Source organism: Colias philodice, chromosome 25 (assembly GCF_061535455.1).
Source record: "Colias philodice isolate Cphi_HAF_F1 chromosome 25, ilColPhil1 Martin Lab GWU primary, whole genome shotgun sequence".
Lineage (NCBI taxonomy): Eukaryota > Metazoa > Arthropoda > Insecta > Lepidoptera > Pieridae > Colias > Colias philodice.
In genome coordinates, this window is record NC_143110.1 from 2594627 (window position 1) to 2611697 (window position 17071).

At 32.4% G+C, this 17071-nt stretch overlaps 1 protein-coding gene and 1 long non-coding RNA gene across 2 annotated transcripts; one reads left to right on the plus strand and one right to left on the minus strand.

The window, feature by feature from the left end:
* Positions 1 to 3478: 3478 nt before the first annotated feature.
* Positions 3479 to 15237, minus strand: LOC149477233 (facilitated trehalose transporter Tret1-like). The gene is made up of 8 exons (XM_089710533.1): positions 15140 to 15237; positions 11880 to 12109; positions 11133 to 11453; positions 10632 to 10746; positions 6802 to 6876; positions 6423 to 6640; positions 4261 to 4443; positions 3479 to 4050 (listed from the first exon to the last, which is right to left on the minus strand). The coding sequence occupies exons 1-8, from the start codon at positions 15174 to 15176 to the stop codon at positions 3811 to 3813; spliced, it is 1419 nt and encodes a 472-aa protein (XP_089566659.1). The 5' UTR covers positions 15177 to 15237; the 3' UTR covers positions 3479 to 3810.
* Positions 8456 to 9431, plus strand: LOC149477234 (uncharacterized). The gene is made up of 3 exons (XR_016317600.1): positions 8456 to 8779; positions 8906 to 8967; positions 9042 to 9431. It is a non-coding gene; the product is annotated as an uncharacterized LOC149477234 (long non-coding RNA).
* Positions 15238 to 17071: the final 1834 nt, after the last annotated feature.

Sequence of the window (17071 nt, forward strand, 5' to 3'; positions counted from 1 at the left end):
AGCTCTCTAGCTATTACTTCTTATGGAGAGAAAACGTAAACATGTACCACGGGCGAAGCCGGGGCGGACCGCTAGTAAATAATAAAATAATAAATAGTGTATTAGATTTGTTATTGTATCTTGTATACCTACGAATAATTATTCTTACGTCTTGTTGGGAAATGTTCAAATACCTACCTATTGAAATAATTTACTGTTACAAATCATTAGTGTTATTAGTTTTGAGTGAATAGGCATGGATCAGAAATTCAGAATATAATATGCTACTAACTACTCAAATACATACATGTTTACACAACAAACACCACTGACCTCTATAACTATAAGTTATAGAGGTCAGTGACCGTCAGTGACAAACACTATGGATACCTACGCTCGCGAATGCAAATTCGGTGATTTACTAATTATTGATACCTAGTCATTGAATTCGTTTTGAAATAGCCTGTACTTTGTAATTTTTAGTGTTATAGACATTTATAAAATGTGGTGCTCATTTTTTTGTAATAAATCATCCCGAACGCTATTGTATTTTCGTTGTTTTATTTCAAGTGAACACCTAGGTATACAATTTTGTCACGAGCCGCCTCTGGCCTCTGGGTGAAATAAACAAGTCAAATGATTTTTGTTCTAATTGTATTTTGGTAGTAGTTTGTTTAGAATTTACATTACCATTGTTTAATTTTTATTTTGTATTTGCAGTAAAATAAAAAGATGAAAAACTTCATTAGGTATATTGTACGACACCTCACTCTGAATCGCGCTAGCGAAATTTTTTCGTTACAGAGCACATATACAACTTTCGGACAATCTTCATTGAGGCCGGCCGGCAAATCGAGTATGTCGAGAAACTTCACTTATTCGATGGAGGTATTCTACCTTCCTTCCTCCACAGTTGTGGGACCCCGACGTGCATTGAACACGCAGCTTTCTGATACTAGTAGCTAAAATCAAAACCACAGATATGTCTGTGATCAAAACCATAATAATATTTTTACCTATTATTTTACTAAAAGTCGAGTGCATCGAAATCGTAAATATGTTTTTCACCTTCCTGGTTTTTTTTCCATAGTAAATAGTGTTTTTGATTTGTTGTTGTATGAATAATTATTCTTACTTGTTGGTTATGAAATGTATTTTGAAATAATTTACTTTTACAAATCATTACTGATATTAGTTTTGAGTGAAAATGCTTGGATCAGCATAATATCATATTTGCTACTTCAAATACATGTTTTGATTAAAAAAAAACAATAGTGTAATGTAGGTAATAAAATAAAACTGCGTTTTATTGTAGGTAATCAATTTTGACATTATTTATTTCCCAAAATTACAATAAAATAGTTTACGCCAACAAATATAACTTTTATTTTTATAACAATCCTACTTCCTACTAATGCGAAAGTTCATACATGTTTCAAAAGAAAAACTTTTACTTTTACTATTATTTCAATTTATCCGGTTTAATTAAGACTTAATATTGATACATATGATCATTATAAATACAAATAGGAATTAACAATATAACGAATACGTGGCACAACTAAAATTTTACCGATACCACCCGTGGTCATTCTCCTTTGTGGGTCATTTGTAACAGGATGGCGGTTCTACAGCGAAAAAAGAAAAATGATGGTCAGAACGCTGATACCGGATACCTTAAGATACTGTAATATAAAATATTACTAGATTAGATAAAATATTATAGGTAGTATCTTCACCGTGTGTGACGCGCTTTACATTCACGCCATCTAGAGTTAAATCTTTATCATTTTTGTATACGTCTGTGTGTGTAAACGACCCTGTATGCAATGACAGATGTTAAAACGCATAATTTTACCGAATTGGGTGGATTTTAAGGCAATGATATAACATATTTCAATAAAATATAATATTCAGTAACCGCCATGACTATTCCTAGGTTTGATGACTATTCCAATTACGCAAAAACTCAAATAAACTAGAAATGTAGAATTCAGCGCCATCTAGCGGGATATTGGCTGGGAACAGATCGTTGCAATCACCTTAATATCTCGTCCTAACATCACTATGACTCCTTTATCAACCCACTTCATTCATTACCGGTTCGATGGTAACCTAATATTTTATAAATTATATACTCTATGACCTACGTCATAAGGTTCATAATAAATGAAATAATAATTTACGCCAGATGAAAACAGAGTTATCTATGGTGTAATAAATAGAGCTTAAATTTGATTAGCAACTCATCTTAATTGTATTATATTGTCGTGGAAGATAACCTCTTCGAGAAAACTTGTTCAGACTAAAAAGAACTTTAATAAAATGTCATAGAATTCAATATCTATAGACCACGCATTTATAATATGACAAATCCGTTGCATGATGCCACGCTTCTAATTTGTTTACATTGTTATATCTATTTAGGTAATTAATATGTCTGGTACAAGTTGTTTAAGGATAATTAATTACTTAATTGTTTTTCTTACGTTTTGCCTATATATGTGTTAATTACTTGTAAGGGATCAAGATTATAATGTTTTGTAGTACTTATTTTCTTTTTTATTTATACCTACTGTTTAGCTTACCAATACCGATGATTGAAAATGTTATATTCAAAGAAATGGAGCAACATATTGAAATAACATGTATGGACGGTGTTTATATCGCTACAAGCGATCTCTGCCAGACAACTAAGAATGAAGATAATTTATATATTTATAAACTTTTAAAAGTTATAATATTAAACACATAAAGCTATAGTGGAATTTGTTAAATATAATATCGTTTATCAATAAAGGGATATAGGTAGTTAAATAAAACTACACAATACATTATTATAAAACATTGAGATAATATTACTACGTATGGAGGAGACACCACGAACAAAATCTGTGCGCCATTATTTTGCTCTAACTAAGTTTTAAAAATTATTATCTAGTTAGGAACTTACCGATGAAAGTTATTCCTTTGCACTTTTCCGTATTATTTGTATTATTTGTGCAATATCGTAACACATACGAAGGCATATTTGATGCGTTTCACTTTAAAACAAATAAAAAATGAGCGTGCAGTTACGCCATATGGCGTATGTTGAGCGGAACATTAGTGATGTAGGCGGTGTCATCTCCATATGTATATCTCAATGTTATAAAACTTATTTTTATTAATGATTTTCTTAAATCTATAACCATGTTTTTCGAAAAGGCGGAAGAAGGTTGTTATGTTTATACCATGTTTTTCTAGGTTAATTTCTTTTACAAAAATAGCACCTCAATCATTATGCTATTAACTTTGTCTCTTTCACTCTTAGGACAGAATTTGCTTCACAAAATATTGATTAGTTTTGATGATATCATATAAGATAGAGGTTATACCTCTCTGGCTAAACTATGAACTAGTTATGTACTTCAAACTACAACAGTTTTGCACACTAGGTAGGTACATATTTATTTTTCACTAGCGGTCCGCCCCGGCTACGCCCGTGGTACATATTTACGTTTTCTCTACATAAAAACCATCCTCGTACTTCAAGGAATATAATAAAAAAAGAATTATCGAAATCGGTTCAGCCGTTCTCGAGTTATGCGCTTACCAACACATTTTGCGATTCATTTTTATATATAAGAAGAAGATATACATATATATATAAAATTAAATAAATTACTTTTCCGTATACATGTCACAGGGAAGTGATAAAATCCGATATTTCTTCAAATCACTTTTAAGGATTTGACCAAATCCAACTTTTTATAATTTCATAAAAGGTACATGTACATGTATGTCGACTATATGGACGTCAAATAATAAAAATTATTTTTCGCAAAAAAACTACGCATCACTCGTATTTATTTTCTTAACAAACCGAGTCTGTATTACATCTACAGTCAGTCCTTTAGTTTCTGGCAAAAAGAATACACAATATACAGCTGTTAAGAAGCAGACAACAGCAAATATATAGAAGATTCCTCCAAGACCCAGTGTTGTGACCAGAGGATTGAAAATGAAAAGTATAATGAAGTTGCAAGTCCATGCCCATTCCACTGAGATCACAGACACGATGCTTTTTATCTGAAAAAATAAATAACCATAGAGAACAGACCATAAAGAAACTATCGTGTTTTAGGAAGGGAAGTTTGCTTCAAAATTAATTACTTATGTAAAAAGTTTGTAAAATAAGTTGCAACGGTTTGAATGAATGCCGCGGAATGGCCGCGGACGACATAAGCGCTGTACGTATGTTATGATAACAAAAATAAGTACCAGGACATCATAACCAACCTCAGGTAAGAACACCTCCGCAACAATAACGTAGGGCACCGTATTAGCGCCAAGCGAGTACGCGATGCAATACGTATAGAGCAGGATAGCTGACACCCAGTGCGGTCCCCAGTGGTATTGGATCTGCGTTCCTAGTACCGCGCAGCAGATACCGGCTGTTATTGAAGGGTAGATGATGAGGGGCTGAAAAAAAACAATTCTTATTGTGGTACCTATTTAAATTAAAACATAAACTAGTTAGAGAACAAACAACAGAAAATCTGAAAGTAGTTCAAATATTCCGAACATAATATTAAATGCAAACTGTCATTGATTATATATTAATTGTTTATTAAGTTTATTATTAGTTATTATAGTCGAGCCAATCTAATAGGCAACATTTGACGTCTATCAATTTTATCTTCCAAGAGAGGTAACCTGCTTAAAAACATCGATTAAAGTGAATTAATCGATACGGATTTTAAACATTTGTAAATCGAATTTTGCACGCCTCATAAGCGAAGCGTTGAGGTGGGTACTACTGTCACTTCGCGCAAAACATCTGATTTTTCAAACTTAAAAATATGTCTTTATGTATCATACATTGCACTTGTAAGATAATACATACACACACATATTAAGAAAAAACACTATTTTTAACGTTCATGATATTTTTGGTGTCATTTTTGTTATTTAAACTAGTTAAAAAACAGTTTAAAAAAGTTCTGTCTTGGACGTCCGTGTGTCTGTATGTGCGGATCCTTTTTCTTGTTAACACGATAGCGACCGAAATACTTTACTAATCGAGTCTTTTTTTTTCTCTTACGCTTGAGTATGCTCAGGAATAGAACCCTTTCATTTTTCAGGGTCTGATTCGATGTGGTTTAATTGTTATTAAATAAACAAAAATAATAATTAATAAATATTTATTAAAAAAAATTATGAGGCGTGCACTTTTGGATTTTCCAAATTATATTAATTTATGATGATTTTAGTTCACAAGTAATCAATGCATTCGATTCTAGATGTCAGATCTCGATTTTTAGAGAAACATCTCTGGTATTTAAAAAGAAAAAAGGTTTATTGACACAAAATTGTAGCGACGTCAGTTCTTCAATTCAGAAATTGTTTATTATGTTTAGAATGGTTCATCAGTAAAATGAAATCTTAAAATTACTTGTATCGGTCATTATTATTATAAATATGTAATTGTTATTGAAAAAAGGTAAGCAAATGTGCAGATCTAACAGAAAGAAATATCATGTTATTCTATGTTGTCGTTACTAGGTTACGTTGTTGAATTTTGTTGAACTGTCAAATGTTGCCTATTAAAATGGCTCTACTATACTTATTGTTTTCAATAGTCATGCTTTTTGCCGACTCTGACAGAAATCTATGTTTTGTCATATATGTACATATATTTTAATTCAAAATCATATTTTTTCGTTGCTCTCTTCAAATATTTAGAAATAGAAAAATGTAACATCACTAGTATAAAATAACGTCACTGTCGCCGCCACTATATTTTTTTTGACGTACAATGCGCGCGAAGCCGCGGGCGGGAGACCTCTACTTTACTACGGATTATCGAAATCAAAATTTTAAAACGTTGACTATTTTACATGCCTACATTTTATTTCCACTACATGTATTAATAATACATAAAAATCTATTCTCTATCTATAGTCACAGAATACTTTATAGCTAAGTATATAGTAGGTAATCACACTAGTTATTTATCTATTGTGATAATAGGTAATACTGGAGCAAATAATAACAAATAAATTTGAACTAAGTTGAAAACAAATAACAATCTTTTAGGTATGTGCATCATGAATACCTACACATAAAATTATCATAGAGAAAAGTAATATACATATATATTAGATAATAGATATGTATAGTAAATACTGTGAGTGAAAATTATACTCAGAGCAAAAGTTTAAATTACCTGAAGAAAATTTTTCGTAGACCGTACACGTAAAGAAAGGTTAAATTGTATTTTTTCACTCCGTTAACCATCATACGGATTTTAAATTAAATTTATTGACGAAATCACTCAAGCAGAAAGAAGTACCTAGGTACCAGGACATCATAAACACATCGAAGTTTAACCAAAACCACAGAATACAATATAATAGTAGCTAAACGCTACCAAAACCATTTCTAATCTGTGCACTTACCCGCCTTCCCGCCTTGTCTATGAAGAAAGCTGCGATACACCCAGAAACGATCAGCACAATCGCGAATATAACACTAGATAAGGTTGTGGACACATTTGGTACTGCTTCTTCGAATAACGGCTGGGCGTACACCTGGACAACTACTAAACCTTGGAATATAGATGCTGTGTACAAAACCAAACATAGTAGTAAGGCACGTCGCGTTGATTGAGATTTTTCTGAAAAAAAAAGTGTACTTAACTATTAATTTTGCTTAAAAAAATGAAAACTTGAAAAATAATTACTTAGCTGATTTTACAAAAAATTCAATTACAAATGATCTGATAATAAAATTAAATTTATATTCACATGTTCTTCTTTATGAAATTGTGTCACTTACTAAGAAACTGCCAAAAGTTTAGTTTTTCCGGTTTCACTGGCACTTTTAATATACCCTCGTCTGCAGTCGCTTCATCTGAAATAATTTAACGTTAAATTGAGAAAATTTTATTTTATATGGTGATTAGATGCTATAGCAATTTCTTCTCTCCAAACATCTAAACGATCTACTTAATTTTTTTCATAAAAAAGGGTTCCAACGACTTAAACAAAAAACATAGGTAGGTACAAATTACAGTCGACAATAGAACCCCCCTATTAGTTTTTGGAATTTGCTTAAATAAAAAATAAATGCTGTTTGGTTCGTTCAAAAAAGTAAATTTTAAACATATACAAAAAACCTCTTTTTAAAATAATATGTATACGTCTATTTTTATGGTATGCCCCTTACAATGGGTTATTCCTTGGGTTATTCTATAGATTGCCTTTACATAATCTAGAATCAACAGATTAAGTTTACGATGTTTAAATTGATGAACAATCATAACACGACTAATCTTAATAATCGTAAAACTGTTTGAGTGAAAAAAACCACGTGGAGATAATTATGTATCTGTTTATCTTCTCGGCAAATAATTAAATTAGTGCGATGTTTTACATATTTAAAATAATTTGGAAAATCCAAAAGTGCACGCCTCATAATTTTTTTTTAATAAATATTTATTAATTATTATTTTTGTTTATTTAATAACAATTAAACCACATCGAATCAGACCCTGAAAAATGAAAGGGTTCTATTCCTGAGCATACTCAAGCGTAAGAGAAAAAAAAAGACTCGATTAGTAAAGTATTTCGGTCGCTATCGTGTTAACAAGAAAAAGGATCCGCACATACAGACACACGGACGTCCAAGACAGAACTTTTTTAAACTGTTTTTTAACTAGTTTAAATAACAAAAATGACATCAAAAATATCATGAACGTTAAAAATAGTGTTTTTTCTTAATATGCGTGTGTATGTATTATCTTACAAGTGCAATGTATGATACATAAAGACATTTTAAGTTTGAAAAATCAGATGTTTTGCGCGAAGTGACAGTTATAGTACCCACCTCAACGCTTCGCCTAAAGCCTTATATCCACTTGAGCATGCTCAGGCGAATGAGCGGCTCATTTGGCCGAGCCGCTCTAGTGGAGACGCCTGAGCATGCTCGGGCCGCGCGTGCTCAGGCGTCTCCACTTGAGCGGCTCGGCCAAATGAGCCGCTCATTCGCCTGAGCATGCTCAAGTGGATATAAGGCTTAGGAGGCGTGCAATAGTACATAATATAAGATTAGTATATGAATGTGTTTCTGGTAAGATAAGTGGGATCGTTATAATAATATAACAATGCGGAAATAATTTGTAAAAGTGATGTAAAATATGGCACAGTCTAAAGTCTGTTAAATATGAGTGATATTAGTTAAGGTGATGAATTAATTTTTCTAACATTTACGGCCCTTTTTAAACCTTCGTAATTTTTATATTATTAAAGTTGTCGTGATGAAAATTCTTGACAAGAAAGTTCAATAGTAACACAATACGTCTACCGTTTTAGAAACATGATTCCATGATATTTTCTCGATAGAAAAAAAATACAAAGTTCTCATTGTTATTTTTTTATAATCTCTGGCATCTTCAAAATAACAAACGCAAAGTTACGACTTTTTGGATATTAACTATAAAATATACAACCTATACGTCTACCGATTTAGAATTTTGAAATATGCGATGGTTTTGAAATAAACAAGAAATACTTGAAATTAGCGCGCGACCAGCCAATATAGCGAGAGCCGCCCTGTACCTTCCTACCCCGATCGCTGCACGAGTCATTCCCGCTACGGCCGTCACACGGGGAACTTGTGTCGCTCGCGCAATCGTAAAAAAGGGTGACAACACGATAAGACAAAATGAGACAAATGGGGACAATAAAGAAAATAAGAAGAAGAAACATAAAGGTTGGAGGAAAAAGAATGCTTACAATTGGAACAAATTAATGAAGTAAGTTGGTTTTATTTTAAATTTGATGATAATTGTATTATAGACGATGTTTGATATGTACCCCTGTTTTAAGTACATAACGAATGTGTAAGATTTTTTCATTTATAGCATAGATAATCTTTTCAGAAATCCGGAATCCAGAAGGAAAATAAACCCACTGATTGTTCACAATGTGAACCCACTCCTTCGTAAGTACCTTTATTCAGTCAAAAATGTATGTTATCAACGTTCTACTGGTTTTATCGCATGATTCCATTTTTAGCAAAAAGCAACAAAGTGCAAAGAAATAAAAAATCATGGTGAACTTAGTGGAAGTATGGCGGACATAATATGGAACAGGAGCTCATTGGAGTAGTATTATATTTAAAAAAATACGAAATAATTTCAAGAATTACATTTCTTAGAAGGTGGTAGATAAGTATGTTGTATAAAGAATTTGATGTTGATATTTATTTCATTTATACTTACTACACCTGTGCGGGAAATTGCTTAGTAATAAAACAGGTTTATATTCATATTTACATAGTAATGTGAGTTTTCATTTCGAAAAATTTTGTGTAAGTATATTAAATTGAGTTCCTGGGTGATCTGGAAACACAATTGGGCCCGGAAGATGGCGCTGCAGTCACTCCTCCTAATGACATGAACCGATTTGGATGAATATTGATTCGCTTTCACATTAGCTAATATTATGTATTTTTGTTGTTAGAAAGTAAACTTAATTTAATGTTTATAATACATTATTATTGGTATAAATAAGCCAGTGTTCGTCTCACATTGCTGTACCTGCCTACCTACCCTACCAGGGCCTAACTTTGTTCTGGCTATTTTATTTTGATTATTTGTAATGAATAATTACAATTATAATAGAGTGCAAAAAATAAATACATGCGTCAATATATTTTGTTTTTTTTTAAACAATTTTTTTATTTAAAAAAATATCATTCCGACCGCGGCTTTGCCCGCGTGGAATTAGGTTATATCGTGAATCCTGTTTTATCCCACAAAAGTGTTCAGTTCGGATAAAAAGTATCCTATGTGTAAATCCAGGCAATTAGCTATATTTTATCAAAATTGGTAATGTAGTCTTGACGTGATTAAGTAACAACTAACAAAAAACTATACAAATTAACATCCAAAGTTTCGCATCAGTTTTACTGTATTAGTGATATCTTCCACTCTTGACTTTGACTGAGAAGAATTAGGGTTTATAACTTCTTTCAGAAATAGTACCTTTCATTTCTGGGCATGATGTAATATCTACGTCAGCATCAAATTCTATCTAAGTCAATTCAGTAGTCCGCGTTATTGAGTACCATTTCATTTTTTCAGAGTAACAATATTTTTTGTTATTTTAAAGATTATTTATAACCTGTATTATTTTGTAATAAAGTAAACATTACGAAATAATAATAATTATTAATAATGTCTAAGTAGTTGTTGGAAAGAAGATTATTTGTTTATAAGCAAGAAAATAAAACCAATAAATCAACAATTGAATAAATGTATAACAATATTATAACTGTATGACGACTCCATACATGTTTGTCCCGAGTCGGCCAGCGGCAGCGCGGCGAGTTTGCAATGAATGACTTCGCGCACACCGGCGTTCGCGATAGCGAGCTATTAGACCCCGCCCGCCAAGCAGTGGATTTTTTTTTGTGTATCGTCTTAACAAACATTTATTTATTTAAACACCATCATCATCTCGATTAAATCTTTTCTATAAGTAAATATGATATGACGTAGAAACTAGCAAGTAAAATAATTGAATGGTAGCGCATACAAAATATTTGTTTCATTTAGCTGTAAGCAAAATAATTCTATGAAAAATAAAATGTAAATAAATTACCTGGAACATGTTCTAAATCTGGGTTTAAAGCTTTTCGTATTGTGTCGATTTCTTGCATTACCTCTTTAGAATTGATTTTCACACCTCGATAATAAGAAATAGATTCCGCTGCTTCCTAAAATGTTAAAAAATATTTTTTTATTCAATTTATATACAATTTACATTTATTAGGAACTTTTATAAGTACCTAATAGATGTGAAGCTTTGTATCTTATTTTACATGTCTAATCTAAGTCGACGAAACCAAACAAAAAAAACATTGCTTACATGCTATAAAAAAAACCCCGACATTGAATATAAGGATTAAAAATGTCGCGTGTTTCAGCACTTTTGAGTTGTAAAACCTATAGCTTAGATTTCATGGAAAACATTTGCTATGCAACAGTTGAACAGTGTCGCTGGATTATTATGATTTCTTTGTTGTGAATGCTTGCGTTCTGTTTTTTTTTTTTTTTATTTAAGATACAAATTTGTATGCCTATTTAAGAATATTCAACATACCTTCTCCAAGCCTCTTCTCATCAAAAGTATAGGTGATTCTTTCAAAAACCAAGCCAGACCACACCCCAGAGTAGTCAAACTTAAAAAGGTATAGTTCAACATGTTATATTCCAAAGAACCTCCCAAAAGGTAGGATAATAACATGCCAATTCCATAGTAAACCATTGTTCCTGTAGTCATCATGCCTCTGATTGTTTCTTGACAAAATTCACAGATAAATACTGGAGCTATGATAAAAATACAGCCTCCTAATCCTGATATAAACATGGCAGCTAAGATACCTTCCACGGTGTAGCATGTTGATATGATTATCCATGCGATCTATAAGAAATTAAAAATATGATAATTAACGTACACGCAGTTACGCACATTCCTATATAAGATACCTACGAAACATTTAAATTAACCGTCTTCTTAGTATGAAAATAATAGTTTTCCTCTCCTCAATAAGAGATATACCTGCTGCATACTAATTAAATCTTAATGTATAATGTTAGTTTCCATTCGCCATATGCCTCGTAATGCATATGCATACCTAATGTTAGTTTCCAATCGCCATATGCATCGATACGGCTTGTACGATTTTTATGAAATTTGGTAGGTCGGATGATAACTGGTCATCAATTTAAGTATAAATTAATATCTTTAAAAATATAAAACCATTGATAAAGTGTTTATAAAGCTCACAATTAATATATGTCTGTGCTCACAATATATTATATGTATAACTGTTTAACAAATACTCACAATCTCCGGCATCGCGAACAAAATACACGAATACTTCCTTCCCAGAGTATCCAAGAGGAAACCAGCAAATGGAGTGCTTATCAAAGACGCTATAGAAGCCAGACTTCCAAACAGTGCCTGCTCTGTTTCCGTCATTGGTCGGTTAAGTGTGGTATTGGTTGAAGCGAACAGTCGAAGTGTTGAAGACGGCCAGGAGTAGATGTACCCAACGTTCATGCAGAGGATGCAAACTATGGGAAAAATAGCTTATTATACAGAGGATTTGATATGTTATCATTTACCTACATACATACATAATATGTGCAACGTACATATCAATGTTTTGATTAAAATATGGTAAGTACCTACTTAAAACCGAAAGAGTATAAGAAAATCCATTACCTGGTGAATCGAACTATTATAAGTATTGGTCTTTGATCGAACTACCTATTCAAATATTTATTATTTATTGCATTTAATGCTATAAATATAAAAATTCAGCACATATTTTGTATCGTTAAGAATATAACTTGGCCAGGTAATCTACCTAGTTGTTGACCAACTTATTCACAAATTTAATCATTATGGCAAAGATTTTATTTGCAAAATTGGACACATTTTTTTTTGTGTGGTGTTTCTCAATGTTAGTCAGAAGGGCTTCTACATTTTAACGCGGACGCGTGGTCGAATTGAAGGTTCACCCTGGTATAACGCATTTCATTAAAGAAACGAATCTTAAACGGCGGCGCTTATCATTCCCTCTCGCTTACACACGGCGGTACGGCATGCAAAAAAAAATAGGGAAAAGTAAAATCACTAAAATGTATTTGATTTTCCCTTTATAGTTATCATAAATTTACAATTAAATAAAAATTAGAATAGTTTTTATCATAAATTTACAATGACAATTATGTATTTGCGATAGTAAATAATGTTTTATTGGAATTTGACAAAATATGTTCTTTGGGAAAAGTTGTTCAGTTTTATGGGCTCATTACAAGTATTATGGGGATTTTGTTGCATTCTGTATACGTAAATATGATAATTCATATAAATACACAAATACCATAACAAAAAAGTTTGTCAATAAACAATTTGAAATAATTAACACTACAGTGCACGCGCGTTCTACTATAGTAGAACACACTTACTTATTTTAACGCCATTCATTCATTCTTACACCTAACCTCCCCCGCTCCCAGATAAGCTAAGTCGACAAAATTGCCAAACGGATTAGTATGGTGCATATTTGCAACGTACGCGCATCTTCCTGTTATGACGTGTCAAAGTTCGGCTTCTACTATAGTAGTACATGCGAGTATTGGTGTAATAAAACTGAAGGGAAGTAAAACTTTCTTTTTTGGGTTTATTATTTTATTATCAATGGACATTGAATGATTTAAATTTTAAAATTTAACTATGTACAGTTGCATTACTATTTCGTGTGTTATGATGTATTTAATAATTAATATTTCTTTGTTTTTGCGAAAAAATGGACCCCGTATTGGAGGCGCGCGTGATGGCTGAACAAAGAATTAGAGGACGAGGAAGTGATCCAAAGTGACTCGTACGATGGGGAAGTATATGTACAACCAATGGAACAGGAAGATAGGAATCAGATGCAGGAAGCTGTAAGTGAAAATCATGGATCATCGTCTGAAGATGACACGCCTCTTTCTGAACTTGTCCAAAACAATACACGTGATGACTTTTATGTATCTCGAAATGGAACACGCTGGAGTAAAACATGTCCTTCAGCAACCCGGGCAAGATCTCAAAACATCCGATTCATAAATGTCTTGATAATCCACCAACTAAACAAAGGCCAAGAAAGAATTCTGAGACGTAATTTTCTTTACGATCTTTCGTTCGAGCTGGTGAAACCTCTCATGGCAAGAAGATTGACAGTCGAAAACCTTCCCCGCCAATAAAAAAAATAAAAATAAATAGCTTTTGGGTCACGTAGATGAGGTACCAATACGTCATGATCCTCAAACAATGGGAAGAGTAGGCAAATTTTGCCTGTGCTCCCGAGCTCAAAAAAATGGTGTAAGCGATGTACCAGATGAATTTGTCCTGATCACCAAGTTGTGGTCTGTATTGAATGTCAGGATGACGGCCAATAAGTCGGTCATCGCTTATTAGAAGTTGTTTTTTTTTGAGCTGATCTCAAACTTGCCAAAAATGTTGATTATTTTCATGATCTCATAATTTGACCATAATTTTAATTATATGCTATTAAATTGTTATTTTTTTCTATAATTATTTGTTATAATAATTAAAAGTTTAATATTACTGAGTATTATCATTTTCGGACCACCCATTTTTTTAATATTTCAAATACAGTTTTCTACTATGGTAGAGCACGCGAGCAACCATGTAAAAAAAAGGGCGCGTGCGCTGTAGTGTTAATAAAATAATTATCCATTTACATTATTTTTATATTCTTTTTTACTGACCCTACCATAATATGTCAGTGTCAGCTTTGGCCGCCATTGAAGATTCGTTTCTTTAATGAAACGCGCTATAGCGACATGCGCAAGGGCGTCCCCCCTTGACGGGGATCTCGAACCTAATTGGACACAGAGAACACTGATTCCTTCTATTACAGGAAGACGATAGTTTAAGAAGCATCTAAGACTTGCTACGCTACGCGACAATAGGATAATAAGTATATAATATATAGATATAGGTAGATAGAACAGATGAACAGCTATAATATCACTATCATCATCACTACATGGTATAAAACAAAGTCGCTTTCTCAGTCCCTATTTCCCTATGTCCCTTTGTATGCTTAAATCTTTGAAACTACGCAACGGATTTTGATGCGGTTTTTTTTAATAGATAGAGTGATTCAAGAGGAAGGTTTATATGTATAATAACATCCATTAAGTACACATTGAAAAGGTCTACAGAAAAGTCCGTGATGGTATATGTCTATCTCTTATGGATAACCCACAATAACTGTTTTTTGGCATTTACTTTTTACGACAAATAATGGCTAATTTTCGAAGCGATTTTAACCAATACAGCATTAATCCTTAACCAATTAAATACCTTGAATACATTGTTCATTTAATATAGATCTATATGGCCCTTTACACCGTATGATTTAAGTGAATATTTTCGAAGATATTACAGATTTAAAAATTGCGGGACGTAGCGTTTGCGGCGGTACCGGCCGGCCACCATTGCACCCGTGCGAAGCCGGGGCTGGTCGCTAGTCAAAAATAAATCACAAATACAGCTCTATTTATTTTAATTTTTATTCAACATACCCAAAGATGCAAACACAGCTTGTCGTAGCACAGACATTTTTCCAAATCAAAATTACAATTCAGAACGATCTTATTACCAAGACGGTTTCAAAGATAATGATTTCAATTCATGCCAGCGCGGCGTCAAAGATGAGAGTATTTTACTATTTAGCAAACATACATAATATAGAGAAGATTAGACTAATCGCAATTACTAGATACCTTTTGATAACATCAATGCATCGTCATAATAATTGTAAACGAAATTACTTACATCATAAATTGTACCTAATACCTATTATAAATGCCAATGTGCGTATATTCCCTGTTGTTTTAGCATAAAGATATGTAACTACATAATGAAATTAACGAAACATGGATGAAGTAGAAAAAAATCTAAGTAACTAAAAAACAAGCCATATCCTTCGGCTTGCTTTCTTAATAGTCTTAATAATATATTTATTATCATCCTTACAATAATTTAAAGCTACAGGGAGATACAAAACTTTTTCTAGAGTCTAGCCTTTGGCGTGGAATACCAAGCACCAAGAAAAAAGTTCTTAGAGTAGTACCTAGTTCTTCTCTCTTCTAATAAAACAAGCAGAGAATTTATTTACTGGCAGATTTAAAAAGAAAACGGTCATGGTGACGATACACGAATAGACGATAGTGGACATAAAAGATTTTTATGACCTTTTGACAATCTGATAACGAGAAGAATTCTTTGTACCGAAATAATTGTGAACGTAAAATATAATCTCATTTATAACTAGGAAATAAAAAGCCAATTCACTAATAAACGCTCATATTAATAATATAACTGCTTTCTTCCTAATTATTATTTTTATATGTTCCTGTCCCGCTACATAGTGTTTTAATTCGCTTAGTACCTACCTTTTACCGCAGTTGCCTGGAAGAGATGACTAATAAGTCATATTGCCGCCCAATAAGTTGTATTCATCTAAACAACAAGGTGCCCTGATAATTAGGTCTTCGTGTTTAGATTTCTATGATTGATATGATCACAGATTAAGTATTAGTTACTACGTAAGATATGATATTCTTTCTATTTTTGTAAGTCGTTGATAGGTCTCTACAACTGTCATGAGGTGTTCAATAAATAAAGAAATCATACTGAATTTCATTTTTTCATTTATATTCGTTAGAAATGTCCCCATAGGCCACAACTCACAAAGGGAATCTCTAAAGTATAGTACAGTTTGTGCAGACAGTTTAATTACGTCTGCTTATATAACAATTGACTGTAGTCGGGAGCCGATAACGTAAATATTTACAATGGTTTGTCTCTAATATTTATTTCGAAATAATTAATTACTATACTAATTATAAAATTATAATTACTTTGTGATTACTATCATTATGATTTTCAGCTCCCTTAGTTTTACGGAAACAAAAGGATAAAGAAACTAGAAATTAAGTAGAAATGGCATGAATGTATGCCATCAAATTTATCTTTATTATAGTACTAGCGGTCCGCCCCGGCTTCGCCCGTGGAACATATTTACGTTTTCTCTACATAAAAACCATCCTCGGACTTCAAGGAATATAATAAAAAAAGAATTATCGAAATCGGTTCAGCCGTTCTCGAGTTATGCGCTTACCAACACATTTTGCGATTCATTTTTATATATAAGACTAGCGGTCCGCCCCGGCTTCGCCCGTGGAACATATTTACGTTTTCTCTACATAAAAACCATCCTCGGACTTCAAGGAATATAATAAAAAAAGAATTATCGAAATCGGTTCAGCCGTTCTCGAGTTATGCGCTTACCAACACATTTTGCGATTCATTTTTATATATAAGATAATAATATATATCTTTACATATTTTTAAAATCCTTAAATTGTGAATTATTTGACATGATCATTATCAGTACATTTTATGTAAGATTTTATGAGTATTTTTTCAAAACCTTATAGTCCAAAACACAG